This window comes from Amblyomma americanum, unplaced genomic scaffold, assembly GCF_052857255.1.
Source record: "Amblyomma americanum isolate KBUSLIRL-KWMA unplaced genomic scaffold, ASM5285725v1 scaffold_428, whole genome shotgun sequence".
Taxonomy (NCBI): domain Eukaryota; kingdom Metazoa; phylum Arthropoda; class Arachnida; order Ixodida; family Ixodidae; genus Amblyomma; species Amblyomma americanum.
The window spans coordinates 1,439,482-1,462,330 of record NW_027526899.1 but is presented as its reverse complement, the minus strand read 5'-3'; the positions used below and the strand labels follow the sequence as shown (position 1 = coordinate 1,462,330).

Below are 22,849 nucleotides of genomic sequence, written 5' to 3'. Positions count from 1 at the left end.
ATGTGGATCGCTGAGGGTACACTGCCATTCTCTTATAAGCAGTCACTGCGGATCTGTTTTGATCCTGATGTCTTGAGTATGGATCAGGTGGAGAGAACATTTTTCATCACAATTTCTTGGCAATAAATGCATTTTTTTTGCTGCTGGAGACACATCAGTATAGCAAGAAAGAGCCACATAACCCGTTTTATTACAAACAATACAGCGCAACTGTCAGCTAACACTGCCCAATAAAGTAAAGACAATGATGCTAGTTTATGACCAGCATACATGTCAAACAAGATTATAGCTGCACTCTACAAATGCTGCACTGTATTTCTCCACAAGTGTTTCAGACTACAGTAATGAAACCACAGTTTGGGGAGTAATTTTTAAGTACGCAGTTCTGATTGCTGCTCGTCCAAATGTTACCAACCCTAACTCAAGTAAATGACTGCTGATGGAAAGAATGAAAGCATCTTTCTCCAAGCCAACCAACAAAACAACTGTCCACTGTTGTGTCACTAGTGAGGGAATGCAACCACAGAGTAGTAATCTTGCAGGCATAGTGCTGACCAATGCAGCTAGTGACACCAGAAATTATGGGGAGGGCTAAAACTTACACAGATGGGAAACCAAAGAGTACTAATGCTTTTGAGTTTTAATGTACAGAGCACAAATAAGGAAATAAGCACTGCAAACAGCAAGAATGCCGAGACGACATTTGGCAGCAGGTGTAACAAAACACTCATACAAAGGAACCAAGAACACACAAGAAATAAAATGTAAACAGAAAACATGCTGAAAGACTTCTCGATGCTACGAAGTGATTGTTTCTACAAGCACATCAGCTGAACAGCCTATGATGATTCACAGCAATTACAGAAACACTGACATCAGTGGTGACAAACCGTATAGCCTTCTTGTCATAAACACCCAATGAAAATATGACAAGGCTAGCTTCAGTAACACAAACACCTTACGAAGAAGCTAACTCAAAGCACAATTCCAGCACAACTGCTATTCTGACAAAAAGGCTGAGAATAGGCTGCAATATTCCACAAAATATGCCATTTGCACGCAGCACAGAAAGAGCAATCTGACAAGTGACACCAGTGCAGTGAAACTTTTTCGTGCTTTTGGTTAAAAAGATTAGTTCTTAAAGCCTAAAAACTGAAGCAAGCCATGCAATCATTTGTTCTCTTCTCTCATACATTCTGCTAGCACTACCAGAGTGCCACACTGAAAAAACAACACAGCAGATTTTCTTTTGACGTTATGTCAGTAGAGCTGCTTCAATAGGAATCCGTAAAGTGATAAAACATCTAAGCAACACAAGTGTGCTGAGGGGAATAAATTTCAATAAACAATAACGCCAGATTTTCTTCTGATCTTCATTGGAAAGCTGCGAACACGAGGTATAAATCCTGGACACATTATCACTGAAAACCTTTCTTTAATGGGAAGGGATGTCATCCCTATGTGTCACAATTACCTCTACTCCACATAAGTCTGGAAGCACAGTAGGCTAGTGGTTCCAAAAGAGCATACGAAATAGTCCAGTGCCAGTGTAGTGTCAGCATTAAAAATTAAACAATGCTTGCAAATTAAACTAACTACGGACATAGAGTATGATTTGGTTTATGGAGTTTAACATCCAAAAGCGACTCAGGCTACGAGCGACGCCGCAGTGAAGACTCCGGTAGCTTCGACTGCCTGGGGTCCTTTAAACGTGCACCGACATCGCACAATACACATGCGTTCAACATTTCGGCTCCATTGAAATGCGGCCATCACAGCCAGGATCAAACCCTGGTCTTTCGGGACAGCAGTCGAGCACCATGACAGCATAGCACGCTTCTCATAGGTCACCCAGATAGCATGCTGTTATCTGGTTACAACAGGATAGCTACCAAAACGCGTTCCAAAGGGCATCATGGAACACTGCTATTCCTTTAGTGTCTAGTCTCTTTGTGGTGTTTTAAATTGCTCTTAACTGAGAATGCCTTTGAGCACGAGTCACACTGGAATGGTTTTTCACCCTTGTGCGACCGCACGTGTGCCACAAGGGTTGCCTTTTGTGCAAAGGCCATGGGGCACAGCTGGCACTGGTATGGCTTCTCACCAGTGTGGATGCGGACGTGTGTTACCAGGTGGCTCTTTTCTACAAATGCACTGACACAGTGGTCACAACGGTACGGACGATCACCCGTATGGGTGCGCAAGTGACTGTCCAAATTGCTCTTTGCTGCAAATTTGTTGGAACAGTGGTCACAACGGTACGGACGATCACCCGTATGCGTGCGCTGGTGTCTGTCCAAATTGCTCTTTATAGAAAATGTGCTGCCACAATGCTCACAACAGTATGGACGATCACCCGTATGGGTCCGCAGGTGTCTGACGAGGCTGTTCTTATAAGCGAATGTGCTATCACAGTCACTGCAATGATACGGGCGGTCGCCAGTGTGGGTGCGAATATGCTCCACCAGGAGTGATCTCTTCTTGAAAATGTTGCCACATTGGGTGCACTGGTGAATCTGCTTGCCTGTGGGCTTGTCCCGGTGAGTACTCATGCTTGTACTAATGAATGGCACACTGTGGTTGACAGGGCACTTTTCATCAGGTGGATTTTCTCCAGGAAACACGCCAACGTTGTGGTCTGCCATGACTGAACCTGCATTTCAAAACCAGAGCACTTTCATTAAAACCTAGGGCCCAAGATGCCAGAGCTTGTTTGTGACAAGGAAACAAAAGCCAAATTTAGTATCAAGTCATATCTTATTTTCCAGCAAACATCAGGATGCATATTTTGGGCCCTTCAGTCGAGAAGGACTGTCCAGTGGAAGTAAATCTTCCAACTTCTTGTATATATGTAAGGAACATGGCAAAGAAATAATTCCCACCAACCCAAATGCGCAATTATTAGTAGTCTGCAAATATTTAAATATTGAATATGAATAAAAAGATGTTATGAAATATTAATAAGCAAACATTGCCCGGAGTTCTTTTTCAAAAAAGTTCAGGCCTTTGCAACCAAAATATAAAACACTATACTGACTCAGCACTGTACAAAATACAATGGTGTGCACAGAAATGTGTAGTGTTTTATTAGACAGCATTAACCGAGTGTTTTATTAATTTCTGGGTGATTTCCAGCTCTGAACTTTTTATATGTAAAAGAGGAGAGATGAAAGTTATAAACACAGTAAAAAAAATAAATTGAATTTTTAAAATGAAAATCGCCGCTTTTTGACAAACATGTCCCTTTAATAATATGCAACAGGTGATGTGATCATGCAATATGAGTAAAAAATGAAATCAGTGAATTCAAGTGATCCAACAATTGAAGGTAACATTATGGGTAGCAAAACCTCATTAATTCGAATTTCGAGGGACTGGAAGAAATTACCGATTTATTCAAAGGTTGAGTTATAAAATGCCCCCTTCCACATCACTGACAAAAAAAATGCAGTGAAGCCTTGCAACGAAGCTCAATGTGCAAACAGTGATAAGCCTGTGACAACTGTGCATTATCGGTGTACTGGAAGAACAAGACACAATGTCTCTCTAATGTAATCACAAATCAGTTTTCGTTTATCATATTCATAATATGTTAAGTTGTAGAAATAATTTGCACATATTGTGAGGTATATTTTGTGAATATTTTCTGGATGCACTAACTGCTAGGGCCTAATGCGTCCAATTTGTTGGTCCAGTTGGATTTAGCGAGGTTCATTGGTTGGTTCGATAAAAACACAACTGGAACTGATTGGAGGATCCAACTAAAACCAGTTGGAATGTCCAATCGGTTCCAACGGAAATTTCCATAGCTTTTTTTTTTTACTGTTGCTACAGTAGCAGGGGGCAGTAGAAAGTTAGGTGGGCTGATGAGATTCAGCAGCTTGCAGATATATCATGGGCACAGCCGGCAAAGGAGAGGGTTAATTCGAGAGACATGGGAGAAGCCTTTGGCCTGCAGTGGGCGTAGTCAGGCTGCTGCTGCTGGTGATGAAAAGATGTGTTCTCAATCTATGATAGTTTGAAGCAGGTGGTTACCCGTCATGTACTCAGTTCATGTGATGTGACCAACCCACCAGCAGAATTTTGCCTGATGTCCAAGCCAATCAGTGCCCGTATGATAACGGTCCACCCGATGAAGGACAGAAACAAATTACATTGCACAGTTTACCTGACAGACACCTTAAACTTAATATTTGGATAATTTGGCAATATTTTGGTTTTGCCATGAATGGATTAACGAAAGTCAGCATAGTATTCGATTTCTGCTAAGTATTTCAAAATTTTCCAACATTCAAAAACTGTTAGATACTAATTTCTCGAACTGAAAACAAACCGAATAACAAACATATTATATTTATAATAGAAATTTCAAATATTTACACAACCATTCCTATTTGCAATATCTACAGCTTCTCATATGTCTGTACCATGACTTAACTTCAAGGCCTCAAACTCATTCCTGTCACAAGATGAGTATCTAAACAAATCACAATTTAGGCCTTTAGAGGACTAAAGGTAGCAAAACAAGCAAATGAAAGCACACAAAAAAGGCTGTGGTTATGGTCTGGATAAACCTGAAGTGACGTGATAGCTACAGCTGGCCGAGTGGAACTGGCTCAGTCGAATTGCAAAGTCAGTCCTTCGCTGCTCCGTTTCACTGGACACCAGACACCAAATATAATGTGCATATAAAAACGAACTGTGACTGGAGGGATTAAAGAGAGCATAGTTGTGAAGCGAAATTTTTTTCTTTGAATTCTCCCTACAGTTGGCATTTGAGCCAGGAAAAAGCTCATGGTTACTAGCAGACCGTAAGAGTGCAAAACCCTCTCATCTCAAAGCTGGTTCATACTTCGTCACATATGAAACTAACATACACATTGTAATAGACATAAACAAGGTTTCCATGTTCACACACGAAATTTTAAAAATTGTGTCTAAAGATAAGAATGCTACACTTCATTACACAAGCAGATACATCTTGCCACAAACCTAGAAATGAAATAAATGTCAAGGTTTGTGTTAAACTCATGTAGGAATAGATATCATTTAGCCAGCTAGTGTCAGCAATGTTATACACATGAAAAATATCAACAGACTTCTATGTCCAACCACAACAAAGCAGATCATATTGCGAACATTGAATTAGCAACCAATTATGGCTTTCAGGTAAAACAGAACAGGTTAAAATTCAACACCGAATATCTGGCTGAGCAGCAATAAAAGCTGTTACTGCAGCTTTGGTAGAGATGCTGTGACCATAAAGCCTCAACCATGATTGAAGCAAAAAATAAAACAAGAAACAACAGATTAAATAAACAAAATAACGAGAAATGCACTCGCATGACATTGTAACAAGAAAGACAAGAAAGTCAAGACATTTCCAAAAACTGAAGGCCCTTTAGCACCAGAAGCGAGATCTCAAGGATGGTTGACCAAAGGCACATGCATTCAATGGCTACTCATTGCACAGAATGTATTACTTTTGCTGCACATTATTCTTTCAGCAAATATCTTGAAAGATTATGGGAAAAAAAATGTTCTGCATGCACTGTGCTCCATCAAATGATAACAAGGTGACCTGCATACGTATACCCTTCTTTATGCTTAGACCATGTTGCCCATAATATCTTAAACAATAACCATCACTGATGTCCCAGTATCTGTGCTCTCGACAGAAGGGGCATCATGCACCCCATTTGTCCATATACACCATGCACTGAGGTCTGTAAACAAGCTATTTTACAGACTATGAACATCAGGCCATTGAGCCTATGAGGATAGGTATTGAAGATTTCTTCCTGTGGTAGCATATACCCCTTGGCTCGATATCAGCCTGCAAAATTAGGCAGACAAAAACAGTGGAAGTAAAATAGAAACTGCAGTGCCACAAGAAGCGATATTTGAACACTCGCTTTAGAAATGACTGTACAACAAAACACAAAGAAAATTACTCTGGACTAACCATTAGTTCTTGGCGGAAAAAGATAGGAAAGATAATGGACAAGAAAAAAAAAGTACTATAGGCATCTTGCTTATGATATGCCTACGTAGGTTTGAACATGAAATTTGCTGTATGCTTTAGTGCCATGCCACATAAGGTATCTTCTACAATGTTTGTAATTTAAGCCTTGGTGACTGGGCATGCTGGATTTGAAGACTGATTTGGTTTGCCTGCAGAGTTTCACCTTTTTGGATCACTGAATATGCTCTTCTACAGAATGTGAGCAATAAGCTATATGCATTTGCATACAGCTTGACCGCAGTTGATTTCAAAACATTCTTCCTCAAGCATCTTGTCTTCTCAGCATTGATTATAATGCTGCAAAATAAAGAACAGCAAATTAGCTCATGCAGAAGCAAAGCTTCAAAGCCATAGCAGCATTCTTTGTATGCATGTTTTGTGTATTCCAATACTCAAGTTCATAGTGAACTTGGAAGGGGAAGGGATCTGGCTGTACTCATAGTGCAAAAAAGACAAGGCCTGATGTACTGTGTTTTGTGTGCAAACCCCAGACAATGATTGCCCAGGATGCATTTGAACGGCCAAGAACACTGAAACACTTGGAAATGTTAATGTTCGCAAGAGTTGTTCAGAAAGGTGCATTGCCGACAGCAGGAGCTTCTTGGCTTGTCCGCACTGTCTTGTAAAATAGGCAGAGCAAAGGAGCATAAGCCTCACACAATGCCGCAAGCAGAGCTGCTTCCAGTATAAACAATGATAATATCTTAGTCATGTTCAATAGCAGTGGTAGAAGCATATTTCTTGTGGCATAATAGTGGATAACAACACAAATTCATTTGGCAGAAAGGAACTCTTCACTTTCAAAACTGCTCAGTGGTAGACTGTAACCTGTGCCCACTCTTAACGTTTTTCAGTGTCAACACCTGATTGGTGCTTCAAGTAGGGACTGCTGACAATAAAGCATTACCGAAACGACACTCATGGTACACACTGCATCAGACGGTTGTTCCGCAAAGTCACGCCACTCTATCGAATTCTGCTCTGCAGTCCCTATGCTTCCTGATATAGAGTTTTAGCGCACACACAGTAACCTAACTCATGCAGATATTTACAGGACAGACTTGAAGTGTAGAAGCATGCATTTAAAAAAAGAAAAATTCTCCAACTTTCCCCATCTCCAGGGGAGAACATAACAGTGATATCCTAACCAAAGTCCCATAGCAGCCACTTAAATCACTGGACAGCTGCCGTTCATACATCCAACACGAGTGCTTAATGACTGGAATGTTCGAATAGCGCCATTTCACGGTGCACAACTTGCTTGGTTTACCTAGAAAGAAGTCAAGTGCAATGCCAACTGCAACAATGCCAGCGAAGAGACTCATACTCTCATTGTGCACATAAATAAAGAGCACCGGCAGCTAGAAAGAAGGCCCTTAATTGAATCCCCTGCACGGTGGTTGTTCTGCCTTTCCAGTCATAAGTGGTTCACCGTTCCTTCTGCCACATGAATCAGTGGTGAGGCCAATACAGTACTTTAGTTGAATGCAGTAAAACTGCTAAGGCACCAGCATGAAAACAACAAACAATACAGGAGCCCTTGCAGTCTTACCGGAAACAAGAAACAGCTCCATTGCCTTTAAAGTGAGAGTGCATACACCAGTGGATACACAGATAGAAAGGACGCACTCACTGTTAGGCCAATGAGGCCATTTTGTTGCCCCCTCAACATGTTTGTTGCAAGAAGGGAAGGCCTTTGAGAGGCACCCCTAGATTTAAAGCAAGAGGTTTTTTTGCTATAGCGCTGGTACTTATCTGATGCCAGCAGCTAAGCTGGAAAAGTAGTCGGAAAGAATTAGAGAAGTGAATTCACATTGTGACTAAAATTAAAAGGTACAAAACACCGGTAGCAGACCGAAAGAGCCCCAGTGTGGGGTAAGGCCCAAAAAAACCCTATTTTTATCCAATTCACCTGCAACCTACACACTACCGCAGCGCATATGTTCATTCCTGAATTCACTCTGCAGTGTCATCAGGATTGGTATTAAACCAATTCATGTAAGCAAAGTATCTGTTTGTGTGCACCACAGTATGTCCCTTAACACAAAAACTTAAGCCAAAATTTTTGACTGCTTAGAGCAACACGCTCTACTAGCAAAGCAAGCAGATCTGCAGCACCACCAGAGATAGCTTGAAAAAGGTACTTTCTTTAGGTGTCATCACATTAACACAAAAAACACAGCCTGGCTTGAACTAGAATGACACATTTTTAGTGACAATTACATTACCTTTCAGTGTTTGACAAAACCAGTAAAAAAAAGGGTAACAATTTATTTGCATGGCAACTTAAATGTGTAATACAAAACATGAGGAAAAGAATTCCACTTACAGAGCATGAAACGACAGACACTCTTAAGACCGACAGCTAAGTTTTAGGCATCAATACTTTTTGACCACAACAAAAAGCTTACTGTCTAAGGTGTTCGACTCCACAATGGTTTTGTGACAAATGCGATAAAAAGATTTTACCAAGAATTTTTCAAACAGTCAATAAACCTGTTTCATGTGCCCCTATGCTGGAAACAATGATCAGTGAGCATGACGACAATCATGCACCAGAAAAAAATAATGAACTAAAGCTGACACAGTTACAGCCGTCAAATATTAATTAGGCGGTGATGGTAGAGCATAGCGACCATTTCAGTCTCCACACCCAGAGTTGTTATGTACAGTGATGTGTACCTCCTTGGAAATTTCAGTGGAACATGGCTACCATGTCAACCAAGGAATGTAAAGCACTGTGGCACCATCTAGGAATGAAAGTTGAAAGCACATCATTAGTGATGCAAAAATTGAAAACTGAAAAATGGTTTCTGGGGAAAGGAAATGCACACTAATTGTCTCACTTATGTCATGGACACCCAGGACCACACCACAAGGGAAGGGAAGAATGTGGGAGTGAAAGAAGAAAGAGAAAGAGCTGCCATAGTCCTGTCCAGAATAATTTTGACCACTCGGCGATCTTTAATGTGCACTGACATTGCACAGTACATGGGCACTCCTGCCTTTCACCTCCATCGAAACGTGGCTGCCGCAGCCAGGTTCGAAACCATGAACTTCGGCTCAGTAGCCGAGCGCCCTCACCACTAAGCCACCGTGGTGAAGGGAGCATTGCTCAAAAGGTGCATTGGAGCGAGCATAAATTATAATCAGATATGATGGACACTTCTTATCCAAAAATAAGTAATAGTTTACAGAGGTGTGGTCATGTTATGCGATATATACCGATAACAGAGAGGTTTCACCACGGGATGGTGCTTCAGTAGGTATGATGCGTTCTCATCGCGACGAGGCTAAAGGCCCCGTTCACCAAAAAATCAATTATCAGTGCTGCCGGGGTTGTGAGCGAAAAGTCACGGGCATGGCTCTGCCAGGCAGTCCCCAGAGAGTAACCTAGGAGGCAGCTGGGCCACCTAGGTCATGTGACCTTATCGCATCATCACAACCTGCCCACTGGGTAGTGAGAAAACTGCACACCATGGCACATGGCAGCTAAATTAATTATTGGTCACTCGGAAGGCAGAGCTTAAGTGTCCCCTACAATTTATTCCTATGCCAATTTAACACTACAGATCCTTATTTCTCTAATTACAGTGCTTAAGTTTTACAATATGAATAGAGATCTTTTAATTTCCATCATACTCTCATGATATGTTTTGTTTTTGGTGAGTTGTCGGTTCGTTTAGCACATTGCCACCAATGCTACGGATACAATTAAACGTGACGAGAGAACACATAAGAAAAATTACAACCAGCAGTGTTTACACAGAATATTTACAAACACCAAACCCAAAACAAAATAAAATAAAGCATACATCGTATTCAGCAGCAGCAGAGAAAATGCTTCTGCTCACAATGTATCACTCAATATTTGATTACAACTGTGAAACTCTTGGAGGGGCCATGGTCGTTTTTCATATTGTAGTTTTATGCTTCAGTAACTAATACAAGAGCTTATGATTCAGTTTCAGAAATTTGGCTGCCCTGGACGCGCTCCATATTCACAAAAATACGGTCGAAATTGAGTACGGGGAACTCCTCCCACCGGCAGCTAACGCCATGTTGAATGCTATCGCGACGTCACCAGGGCATACACAAAGCAACGTCGTCTGCTCTCGTTGGTGCAATGTTCTGCAGCGAGGTCTCTTGTCCCCTGTACTTCCACGGGCGATCGAAGTAGCAGTCGTCCCCCATATATGACTGGCTAGTGCCACAAAAGCGCTAATAATAGGAACGCAGTTATTCTTCGCAATAGGTATATCGTCCGGTTACACTAGGCCGATGGGGCGGCGATCGGCGGTCGGTTGGCTGGTCGTTATGCAAATGTCATCGCTGATGCACTGGTCTGTCAAGCTAAACCGACGAAGACGCCAGCACGACAAACGACCCCGTATCGCAGTAGTGTAAAGAGTGAACTTAGTGTGAACTGGCAGAGTGTGGTACGACATTATATAAACTCAAGAATTTTAAAAACTTATTGTACCTGATGCTAGCCACGGTGACATATGCGATATGCATGCACCAGCGAAGATGTGCTTTCATTTGGTGCCTGCGCATAGAACATATCAGCCAGGCAATTGAGCGACCCTCCTATCTTAAAGCTGGTTCATACCTCGTTGCATACCAAGTTAACGTACACTTAGTAATAGACATAAACATAGTTTCCATGTTCAGACACAAAATTAAAAAAAAAACACTTAAAGATACGGAAGATTTTTTAAAAATTACAGTTAAAGATGAGAAAGCTACAGTTCATTCTGCAAACAGACACGTGCTGTTAACACAAACCGAAAAATGGAATCGACGTCAAGGTTTGAGTTAAACTCATGTAGCAACAGATACTGTTTAGCCAGCTAGTGTCAGCAGTGTCATACACATAAAAAATACCATCAGACTTCTATGTGCACTTCGAATAAGCAACCAATTATGGCTTTTGCTCAAGAGCAGGTAAAACAGAACTGGTTAAAGTTCAACACCGAAAATCTGCTTGAACAGTAATAAAAGCTGTTGCTGTAGCTTTGGTAGAGATACTTCATACGGTCTCAGACATGACTAAAGCAAAAACAAGAAGCAGCAGAGAAAATAAACAAAATAATCAGAAATGCGCATGGTACTGTAACAACAAAGTCAAGTAAGGCAAGACATTTCCAAAAACTAAAAGCCCTTTAGCACCAGAAACGAGATCAAGGATGGTTCACCACACATACATCCATTCAATGGCTACTCATTGCACAGAATGTATTACTTTAACTGCACCTTATTAATTCAGCAAAAATCTTGAAATATTGCGGAAAAAAAATATTCTGCTTGCTCTATCAAATGACAACAAGGTGACCTGCATACTTATATCTTTATTTATGCTTAGGCCATCTTGCTCATGGTATCTTAAAACAATAACCGTTATTGATGTGTCAGTATCTGTGCTCTCAATAAACGTGTTATATCTACCCCACTTTGTCCGTATAGACCACGCTCTAAGGCCTGTAAGCAAGCTCTTTTACAGGCTATGAACATCAGGCCATTGAGGCTATGAGGGTTGGGAAGATTTGTAATTGCAGGTTTCTTCATCTGGTAGCATATATTCCTTGGCTCGTTGATATTACCCTGCAAAATTAACAGAGAAAAGCAGCGGAAGTAAAATAAAAAACTGCAATGCCCTAAGCAGCGATGTTAATATGCTTCCTTTAAATATGACTGCACTTTGGACAACACATAAAAAGAACTTGGGACCATCCATCACTTATAGAGTCAAAAGATATGAAAGAATCTGGACAAGAAAAATATGCAAACAGGCACTGTGCTTAACATACAACTACCTAGCCTATAGTATGATTGGAAATCAGTGCCTACAGCCGCCCTAGGCCGCAGCTCACTTTTGAAGGTCAGTGGCTGCAAATCGGGATTTTGGAGCTGGGAAACAGTGAGGCTTCGTTTCTGCCAAAACATGGTACCTATTAGTTTTGAATAATTTGTCACGTGGGGTTCTTTGATGTGCATTGACACCACACAGATAACTTCTTTGCATTCAACTTCTGTCGAAATGCAGCCGTAGTAGCCAGGATTTCATTCCACAACATTGCACTCGGCAGCCAAACGCCACAGCCACTTAGACATCGCAGCAGTTTGCATGAATATGTATGTTTTATCACATACCCCACCATCTCTAATAAGGTACATACTAGCAGGAAGACAGGACACTATGAACAAACATGTACGGCATGAACAGAGCGAAACACGTCAAATGTGTTTCTTCGTTGCATCCAGTCCTCTTCGCGCAAGTACGTACCTTATTAGAAATGAACCCGCTCACCCAAACAGAAGTATTAAAGGGGCTGTGAAGGGTGCTCTAATAAAGTTGTAGCATGCATGTGATATTGAAGCACGTCACTGCACGAATAGTGTTTAGCAAGGCATATTTAAATGCGCTTTTTAGAGGCTGAGTTATCTGTAGTTAAAATTCTAATTTCAGCACCTTGGCGCCTTTCCCTCTCCTCTCGTCACTTTTTGCACGCTGGAAGGTAGGCGCTCCTTCCTGACCCCCCTCTAGGAGCAGAGCTTCCCGACCCGCCGGAGCCAAGCGGCTTATTGGCCGTGGCCACTGTAGCTGCCTGAAGTCTGCAAGAATCTAACCAATGGCCACCTCTCACCTTGTCTAAGCAGATATGGGGGACAAAGGAGGGTGCGAGGATGAAAAGTCGCCGGGAACGGCTCGCCAACTTTGACGCGCGATTGTGGGTCGTCTGCTGCGTGTAGAAGAGTGTTATTTGGCTCGTTTTCATGGCAACACAGTGCAGTGATTAAGCGAGTTAATGTGCTCTCCTCGGAAGACGTTTTGGAGCCCCTTTAATACCACACCAATACCCAAAAAAATGACCAGATCTTCTATTTAGCTTAAAAAATAGTGTGAATAGCATATCTCGCCTCAAAAGACAACACAGTGTTAAGGTGATGACTAGAAGGATGTGAAGTGAATCATTTGAAAAATTGTAGGAAACTGGTCACAATGTACTCAGTATGTCAGGCAAGCATTGTCAGATTTTTTTGTTCCAATGAATAAATTTTTCCACAGTAATTATTTGAAACTGAATGGGAAGCAATGCACAAAGTATTGAGGAATTTCCGAAACATAGTTCAAATTTTGTCAAGCAGAAATGGGAGATGCTTAAACATAGAAAAATGGTGAAGCATAAAGTGCCACAATAATGATCTGGTATCTCTCCGTTTCCTATTTTTTATCCCTGTCTGCTACAAAGTGGAATAGCAACTCGCTCTAAAATACACTTTAACCTTCCGACACGTTAAGGGCACGATGTCGTATAAAGCGAACTCGTAGCTTTTGCAGAGAGTGGACAGCATCTAACAGTGACTTCTTTGTTTCAGGTGAATTTTGAATCCTTCAAGTTACAAATAAGCTAGATTGGTTATGCCACATAGTGAATGCAGTAAATATTATTTCACAAAACAGTGAGTGTGGTAGGAAGCCATTTGCCATTTTTCTGAGTACATATTTTGCGGGCAGTTGTAAAACAATTTGTTTACTCTCAATGTCAAGCATAATGTGCACTTTTGAAAAAGAAATTACTTCCACGACCCTTCGGATGTTTACTTTACAAGTCGCAGCTTATCTATGATGCTGTTTTCAATTACGACACTTTGTATACAATTTCCCACATTTCCGCAATAAACACCCAGCGCTTTGCGCACAAAAACTAACAAATTGTCTTCCTTAAGGCATAAAAATAATATTGAGGCTGAAAAATATTTGATTTTGATGAAAACAAGAAATAGTACACCAAAGGGACACATGAGACAATTTGAAGCCGACCCAAATAGATACATCACCACACTCTACCGACATGAAAAATAGGTGTCACTACTAGCAGCCGTCTTTGCAAGCAAACATGCAGTGCATCAAGAAAATTTTTTTCATGTGGATCGCTGAGGATACACTGCCAGTCACTTATGAAAAGAAACGGCGGATCTGTTTTGATCCTGATATCCCGAGTTTGAATCAGGTGGAGGGAACATTTTTCATCCAATTTTCTTGGCAATAAATGCATTTTTTTCCTGGTGGAGAAACATCAGTACAGCAAGAAAAAGCCACATAACCATTTTTATTGCAATCAATACAGCGCAACTGTGAGCTAAACTTGCCTGATAAAAGAAAGACAATTATGCCAGATGAACCTTTATGACCAGCATACATGTCAAACAAGATTAGAGCTGCTCTCTAGAAATGCCGCACTGTGTTTCTCCACAAGTGTTTCAGGCAACAGTAATGCAACCACTTAGGGAATAGTTTTTAAGTAGGCAGTTCTAATTGCTGCCCATCCAATTGTTACCAGTCCTAACTCATGTAAACGACTCCTGATGCAAATAATGAAAGTATCTTTCTCCAAGCCAACAAACAAAACAATTGTTCACTGTTGTGTCAGTAGTGAGAGAATGCAACCACACAGAGTTGTAATCTTGCAGGCACAGAGCTGACTAATGCAGCTAGTGATGCCACAAATCATGGGGAGGGCTAAAACCTACACAGATGGGAAACCAAAGAGTACCAATGGGTTTCAGTTTTAAAGTACAGAGCATAAATAAAGGAAAAAAGCACTGCAAACAGCCAAAATGTTGAGACCACTTTTTGACACCAGGTGCAACAAAATATTCATACGAAGGAACAAAGAACACACAAGAAGAAATAAAACGCAATCTGAAGACACACCGATAGACTTTTTGCTGCCACGAAGTGATTGTTTCTACAAGCACATCGGCTGAACAGCCTATGATGAATCAAAGAAATTACAGCAACACTGGCATCAGTGGTGACAAACCCAATAGCCTTCTTGTCATAAACACCTTGAGAAAATGCAACAAGGCTAGCTTCCGTAATATGTATGCCTTACGAAGAAGCTAACTCAAAGCACAATTCCAGCACTACAGCTACTCCGACAAAAAGGCTGAAAATAGGCCACGATATTCCACAAAATATGCCATTTGCATGCAGCACAGAAAGAGCAATCTGACAAGTGATACCAGTGCAGTGAACCTCTTTCAATGTTTTTGGTTAAAAAAAAGTAGTTCTTAAAACCTAAAAACAAAAGCTAGCCATGCAATCTTTTGTTCTCTTCTCTCATACATTCTGCTAGAACTAGAATGCGCACTGAAAAAATCACACAGCAGCATGTTTTCTTTTGATGTTATGCAAATAGAGCTGCTGCAATAGGAATCTGTAAAGTGATAAAACATTTAATGAAAACAAGTGTGCTTAGGGCAATAAATCTCAATAAACAATAAGGCCAGATTTTCTTCTGATCTTCATCAGAAAGCTGAGAACACGAGGTATAAATCCTGGATACATTATCAATGAAAACCTTTCATTAATGGGAAGTGATGTCATCCCTATGTGTCACAATTACCTCTACTCCACATAAGTCTGGAAGCATAGTAGGCTAGTGGTTCCAAAAGAAGATACGGAATAGCCCAGTGCCAGTGTAGTGTCAGCATTAAAAATTAATGCTTGAAATTTAACTAACTACGGACATAGGGTATCATTTGGTTTATGGAGTTTAACATCCCAAAGCGACTCACGCTATGAGCGACGCTGTAGTTAAGGGCTCTGGTAATTTCGACCACCTGGGGTCCTTTAAACATGCACCGACATCGCACAGTACACATGCCTTCAACATTTCGCCTCCACTGAAATGCGGCTGTCGCAGCCGGGCTCGAACCCGCATGTTTCGGGACAATAGTCGAGTACCATGTTAGGATAGAACACTTCTCATAGGTCACTTAGCTAGCATGCTGTTATCTGGTTGCCAACAGGATAGCTACCAAAACGTGTTCCAAAGGGCACCATGGAACAATGCTATTCCTTTAGTGTCTTGTCTCTTTGTGGTGTTTTAACTTCCACTTAACTGAGAACGCCTTTGAGCACGAGTCACACTGGAATGGTTTTTCACCCTTGTGGGACCGCACGTGTGCCACAAGGGTTCCCTTTCGTGCAAATGCCATGGGGCACAGCTGGCACTGGTATGGCTTGTCACCAGTGTGGATGCGGACGTGCTTTACCAGGTGGCTCCTTTCTACAAATGCACTGCCACAGTGGTCACAACGGTACGGACGATCACCCGTATGGGTGCGCACGTGATTGTCCAAACTGCTCTTTACTGAAAATTTTCTGTCACAGTGGTCACAACGGTACGGTCGATCACCCGTATGCGTGCGCTGGTGTCTGTCCAAACTGCTCTTTACTGAAAATTTGCTGTCACAGTGGTCACAACAGTATGGACGATCACCCGTATGCGTGCGCAGGTGTCTGACCAGGCTGTCCTTATAAGCGAATGTGCTATCACAGTCACTGCAATGATACGGGCGGTCGCCTGTGTGGGTGCGAATGTGCTCCACTAGGTGTGATCTCTTCTTGAAAACGTTGCCGCAGTGGGTGCACTGGTGAGTCTGCTTGCCTGTGGACTTGTCCCGGTGAGTACTCATGCTTGTACTAATGGATGGCTCACTGTGTTTGACAGGGCGCTTTTCATCAGGTGGACTATGTCCAGGAAACACGCCAAAGTTGTGGTCTGCCATGACTGATCCTGCATTTCAAAACCAGAGCACTTTCATTAAGACCTCGGGCCCAAGATGCCAGAGCTTGTTTATAACTAAGGAACAAACGCCAAATTTAGTATTAACCAAATAAAATCATATTTATTTTTCAGAAAACATCTGGATGCCGAGTTTAGGCCCTTCGGTCGAGAAGAACTGACCAGTGGAAGTAAATCTTTAAACGTTTTGGATTTATGCTAGAAACATGGCAACATGGCAAAGAAATAATTCCCACCAAACCAAATGCGCAATTATTAGGAGTCTGCAAATATTGAATATGAATAAAAAGCTTTTATGAAATATTAATAAACAAACATTAGCCAGAGTTCTTTTTCAAAAAAGTGTAAGGCCTTTGCAAACAAAATATAGAACACTATACTGACGTAGCATGATACAAAATAAAATGGTGTGCACAGAAATGTAGTGTTTGATTAGACAGCATTAACCTAGTTTTTAATAATTTCTGTGTGATTTACAGCTCTGAACTTTTTATATGTAAAGGAGGAGATGAAAGTTATGGACACAGTGAAAAAAAATAAATTGAATTTTTTTTAATGAAAATCGCCGCTTTTTGACTCACATCTCCCCTTAGCAATCTGCAACAGGTGATTTGATCATGAAAAATATCAACAGAAAGACACATCAAAAATACCAACACACATCTATGTCCAACCACAATAAAACAGATTATAATGTGCACTTTGAATTATCAACCAATTATGGCTTTCACTCAAGATCAGGTAAAACAGAACAGGTTAAAATTCAACACCAAATATCTGGCTGAGCACTAATAAAAGCTGTTACTGCAGCTTTGGTACAGATTCTATGCTCATAAAGCCTCAAACATGATTGAAGCAAAAAAATAAAACAAGAAACAACAGATTAAATAAACAAAATAATGAGAAATGCACTCGCATGACATTGTAACAAGAAAGACAAGAAAGTCAAGACATTTCCAAAAACTGAAGGCCCTTTAGCACCAGAAGCGAGATCTCAAGGATGGTTGACCAAAGGCACATGCATTCAATGGCTACTCACTGCACAGAATTTATTAATTTTGCTGCACCTTATTCTTTCAGCAAATATCTTGAAAGATTATGGGAAAAAAAATGTTCTGCATGCACTGTACTCCATCAAATGATAACAAGGTGACCTGCATACGTATAGCCTTCTTTATGCTTAGACCATGCTGCCCATGGTATCATAAACAATAACCATCATTGATGTCCCAGTATCTGTGCTCTCGATAGATGGGGCTTTATGCACCCCATTTTGTCCATATACACCATGCACAGAGGTCTGTAAACAAGCTATTTTACAGACTATGAACATTAGGCCATTGAGTCTATGAGGAAAGGTATTGAAGATTTCTTCCTGTGGTAGCATATATCCCTTGGCTTGTTGATATTAGCCTGCAAAATTAAGCAGAGAAAAGCAGTGTAAGTAAAATACAAACTGCAGTACCGCAAGAAGCAATGCAAAAATGCTTGCTTTAGAAATGACTGCACAACAAACAACACGCAAAAACTACTCTGGATTCACCATTCTTTCTCGATGGAAAAGATAGGAAAGATAACGGACAATAAAAAAAGTACTACAGGCGTCTTGCTTATGATATGCCTACGTAGCTTTGACCATGACAATTGCTGTATACTTAAGTGCAATGCCACATATTGCATCTTCTAGAATGCTCGTAATTTAGGCCTTAGTGATTGGGAACGTTGGATATGAAGACCGATTTGGTTTTCCTGCAGAGTTTCACCCCTTTGGATCACTGAATATACTATTCTACAGAATGTGAGCAATAAGCTATATGCATTTGCGTATAGGTTGACTGCAGTTGAACTGAAACATTCTTCCAGCATCTTGTCTTCTCAGCATTGGTTATAATGCCTGCAAAATAAAGAAGAGCAAATTAGCTCATGCCGAAGCAAAGCTTCAAAGCCATAGCAGCATTCTTTGTGTATTCCAATACTCAAGTTCATAGTGAACTTGGAAGAAGAAGGGATCTTTCTGTACTCAAGGTTCAAAAAAGACAAGGCCTGATGTACTGTGCTTTGCATGCCAACACAAGACAATGATTACCCAGGATGTATTTGAATGGCCAAGAACACTGAAACACTTAGAAATGTTAATGTTCACAAAAGTTGTTCGGAAAGGTGCTTTGCCGACAGCAGGTGCTTCTTGGCTTGTCTGCGCTGTCTTGTAAAATAGGCAGAGCAAAGCAGCATAAGCCTCACACATTGCCGCAAGCAGAGGTGCTTCCAGCATAAACAATCAATTTTTTAGTCATGTCCAAGAGATTCGGTACAAGCATATTCATTTGGTAGAGAGGAACTCTTCAGTGTGGGTGGGATGCATGCATTTAGAAAAAAAAAGTCTCCAGCTTTCCCATCTGCAGGCGAGAAGATAACAGTGATATTATAACCAGAGCCCAAATGCAGCCACTAAAATCACTGGATGTCTGAGGTTCATACATCCAACACGAGTGCTTATAGACTGCAGTGTTCGAATAGTGCCACTTCATGGTGCATAACTTGCTTGGTTTACCTAGAAAGAAGTCAAGTGCAATGCCAACTGCAACAATGCCAGTGAAGAGACTCATACTCTCATTCTGCTCATAAATAAGGAGCACTGGCAGCTACAAAGAAGGCCCTTAACTGAATCCCCTGCACGGTGGTTGTTCTGCCTTTCCAGTCATAAGTGGTTCACCTTTCTTTCTGCATACATTATTCAGTGGTGAGGCCAATACGGTACTTTAGTTGAATGCAGTAAAACTGCCAAGGCACCAGCATGAAAACAACATTACAGTAGCCCTCGCAGTCTTACTCGAAACATGAAACAGCTCCACTGTCTTTAAGGAAAGAGTGCATACACCAGTGGAAAGGTACACATGTAGACTGGACACACTCACTGTCAGGCCAATGAGGCCACTTTGTTGCCTCCTCAACACTTTTCTTGCAAGAAACGCCTTTGAGAGGCACCCATAGATTTAAAGCAAGGGGTTTCTTTGCTAGAGTGTTGGTACTCATTTCATGCCAGCAGCTAAGCTGGAAAAGAAGTCAGAACTAATTAGAGAAGTGGATGAACATTGTGACCAAATTAAAAGGTACAAAACACCGGTAGCAGACCAACAGAGCACCAGTGTGTGTGAGGTAAGGCCAGAAAAAAAGAGGAAATTTTTATGCAAGCCGTCTGCCACCTATACACTACCGTAGCGTATATGTTCATTCCTGAATTCACTCTGCAATGTCAACAGGACTGGTATTAAATCAATTCATGTATGCAAAGCATCTGCTTCTGTGCACCACAGTGCGTCCCCCAAAACAATAACTTAAGCCAAAATTTTGGACTGCCTAGAGCAACAAGTTCTACCCGCAAAGCAAGCAAGCAGGTCCGCAGGAGCACCAGAGAAAGCTTGAAAAGGGCACTTTCTTTAGGTGTCATCACATTAATACAAAAAACACAGCCTGGCTTGAACTAGAATGACACATCGTGAGTGACAATTACATCACCTTTCAGTGTTTGACAAAACCAGTAAAAAAAAAAGGGTAACACTTTATTTGCATGGCAACTTAAATGTGTAATACAAAACACAAGGAAAAGAATTCCAACTACAGAGCATGGAACGACAGGCACTCTTAATAAGACCGACAACTAAATTTTAGGCATCAAATTTTTTTTCACCACAACAAAAAGCTTACTGTCTAAGCTGTTCGACTACGCAATGGTTTTGCAACAAATGCGATAAAAACTTTTTACCAAGAATTTTTCAAACAGTCGATGAGCGTGTTTCATGTGCCTCTATGCTAAAAACCATGATCAGCAAGCGTGAGAATTGCGCACCTGAAAAAAAATTATGAACTAAAACTGACATAGTTACAGCCGTCAAACATTAATTAGGCAGTTTCAGTATAGCATAGCGACCATTTCAGTCTCCACACCCAGAGCGGTTATGGTACAGTGATGTGTACCTCGTTGTTAGAAATTTCAGTGGAACATGGTTACCATGTCAACCAAGAAATATAGAGCACTGTGGCACCATCTAGGAATAAAAGTTGAAAGCACAACATTAGTGATGCAAAAATTGAAAACTGAAAAATGGTTTCTGAGGAAACGAAATGCACAGTTATTGTCTCACTTATGTCATGGGCACCCAGACCACACCACAAGGGAAGGGAAGAATGTGAGAGTGAAAGAAGAAAGAGCTGCCATAGTCCTCTCCAGAATAATTTTGACCACTCGGCGATCTTTAATGTGCACTGACATTGCACAGTACACGGGCACTTCTGCCTTTCACTTCCATGGAAACGTGGCTGCTGCAGCGAGGTTCGATCCCGGGAACGGCGGCTTAACCAGTTTTTTGACATCTTCAATACGCCAACACATTATTGAGGAGAGTTTGCTCACAACTGAAATGCCAAGCCTTCTTGAGTCAAGTGGTCTATTGTTGGTCTATTGGTTCTGCTTCACAGAACTTCCTGACAACTATGCACGACTCTCAGTCAGACACTCAATGGGCAAAATTTTCTATGAGAATGACATCTTCACTGATTCGGCAGCAGCCGTCATTAGGTCTCAAGCTCAAAGTGAAGGATTGGAACCTGATTCCTTTGTACTGTGGGAGTCTACAGCTTGAAGGGAGAGTTCCCACATCATCATTTTCGAGCAAGAATTCCCTTGGCCGCCTTTCAAAGTAACTTTGCTGTGCTTTTGAGGCACGTTTTTCCTCTGAGCGATTATATATCTGATTCAATGCACGACCAGGTTTACGAAGAAGTTTTTTGATTGCCTGTATGTTCATCTCAAAAGAAAATGCAGGAAAAGAGTCAAGCGTTCCATACAAACGAACGTCTGCTGCTAGATGCAACAAACAGTGAACGTTGTATGATACCTCCTCCTGTTCATTAAGTCTACCAAAGCATTTCACAAAATGCTGAAGAAGTGTTTCTGCATAGTCTGCATACTGTTGGCAAAGTGATGGAGTGCTGAGAATTGTTGCAGCTGCATGCAAAGTCAGAAAATTCAAAAGCATGGGACTTGGCAGTGACTCCCTTAGCACTAGTGGGCCAGTGTAATGCAGAAAAAGCCTACACTCTGTAGCCTTCCAGCGGTCTTTCTCATCCAGAGTCCTAGGTTTCCTAGCGAACTCAAGTGGAACACAACCCTCAAGGGCGAAACCTTTGGCTATTTCTTTACGATCTGTGGGACCAAGGTGGACTGTCAGTGGCCTCGCAAACCACAAGTTTATCAACTTACGAACTACACCAAGGTACAGCAAATGCATGGGATCAAGTGGCACGTTGCTCACACAGTCAATAGGAAGTTCCGTCAACAATGACACACCGTGGTGGTGCTCAAAATCTTCCTGTTTCCGGAATGATTTATCCGTTCTTAGCGTCGATTCTGAGGTAGGAAAAAACATCTTCTCATTAAAACTGCCTTCGGCAGTACATTTAGGGCACACTGCGTAGCCAGCATGTAATTTTGTCAAGAATATAAATGCGCGCGCCAGTGCGTCGCAGATAAAGCTTCTCATTTCTACCTTAACCAGTTTGCCAGAGATCATTAGACCTACCCGAACTAAATTTTATAGCTCGAGAACAAAAGGGTGAAGGAATTCATGGGCAGAGTTTGGCTTTGCAGGGCCCAGAAAAGCACCAACGATCACTGGCTCTGGTAATTTATGGGTGGCATTAAGTTGAATCTGGCATTGAATTGGCCAGAGCTGCAGACGGGAGCTCTTTGACAAAGGCATGCCATCTATGTTGAAAGAAAGGCCAACAACCTGTGGCGGGTGCTTAGCGGGACACAGAACATATCCTCCAAGCCTTTCTTAAGCCCGAAATGGCAGTAGTGTCCAGGAGGCAATTCAGTAACGCCAGCTATAACTGCAGTTCTACGAGGAGTTTTAAGCAACGTTCGTGCGTCTGTTGGCAAATCAGAAAAGCAGCTGTGACCTTTCAAAAGACGCAGCAAGTCCGTTAGAGAGCGATGGGATATGTTGTATTCAAGTGGCGCCCAACCAACCAGCCGAGAACGAAACTCGTCAACCGTTCCAACGCTTTCAATTGTCGCGACGTCGTGTCCCAATTCTTGGGAAGCAGCGACCAGTGCACACTGAGAACTGCCACTCGCCACGCTGCTCATTATGTCGGCATCGCTAGAGTCACTTAATTGAGCCTGCAGTGTGCTCCGAAGGCAAGTCGAGGCGACCGTACGAAG

At 41.6% G+C, this 22,849-nt stretch overlaps 1 protein-coding gene across 1 annotated transcript; it reads right to left on the bottom strand.

Annotated features, from left to right (window-relative positions):
- Positions 1–1,934: 1,934 nt before the first annotated feature.
- Positions 1,935–16,608, bottom strand: LOC144112609 (uncharacterized). The gene is made up of 2 exons (XM_077645407.1): positions 16,292–16,608; positions 1,935–2,390 (listed from the first exon to the last, which is right to left on the bottom strand). The coding sequence occupies exons 1-2, from the start codon at positions 16,604–16,606 to the stop codon at positions 1,935–1,937; spliced, it is 771 nt and encodes a 256-aa protein (XP_077501533.1). The 5' UTR covers positions 16,607–16,608.
- Between the last annotated feature and the right edge of the window lie 6,241 nt (positions 16,609–22,849).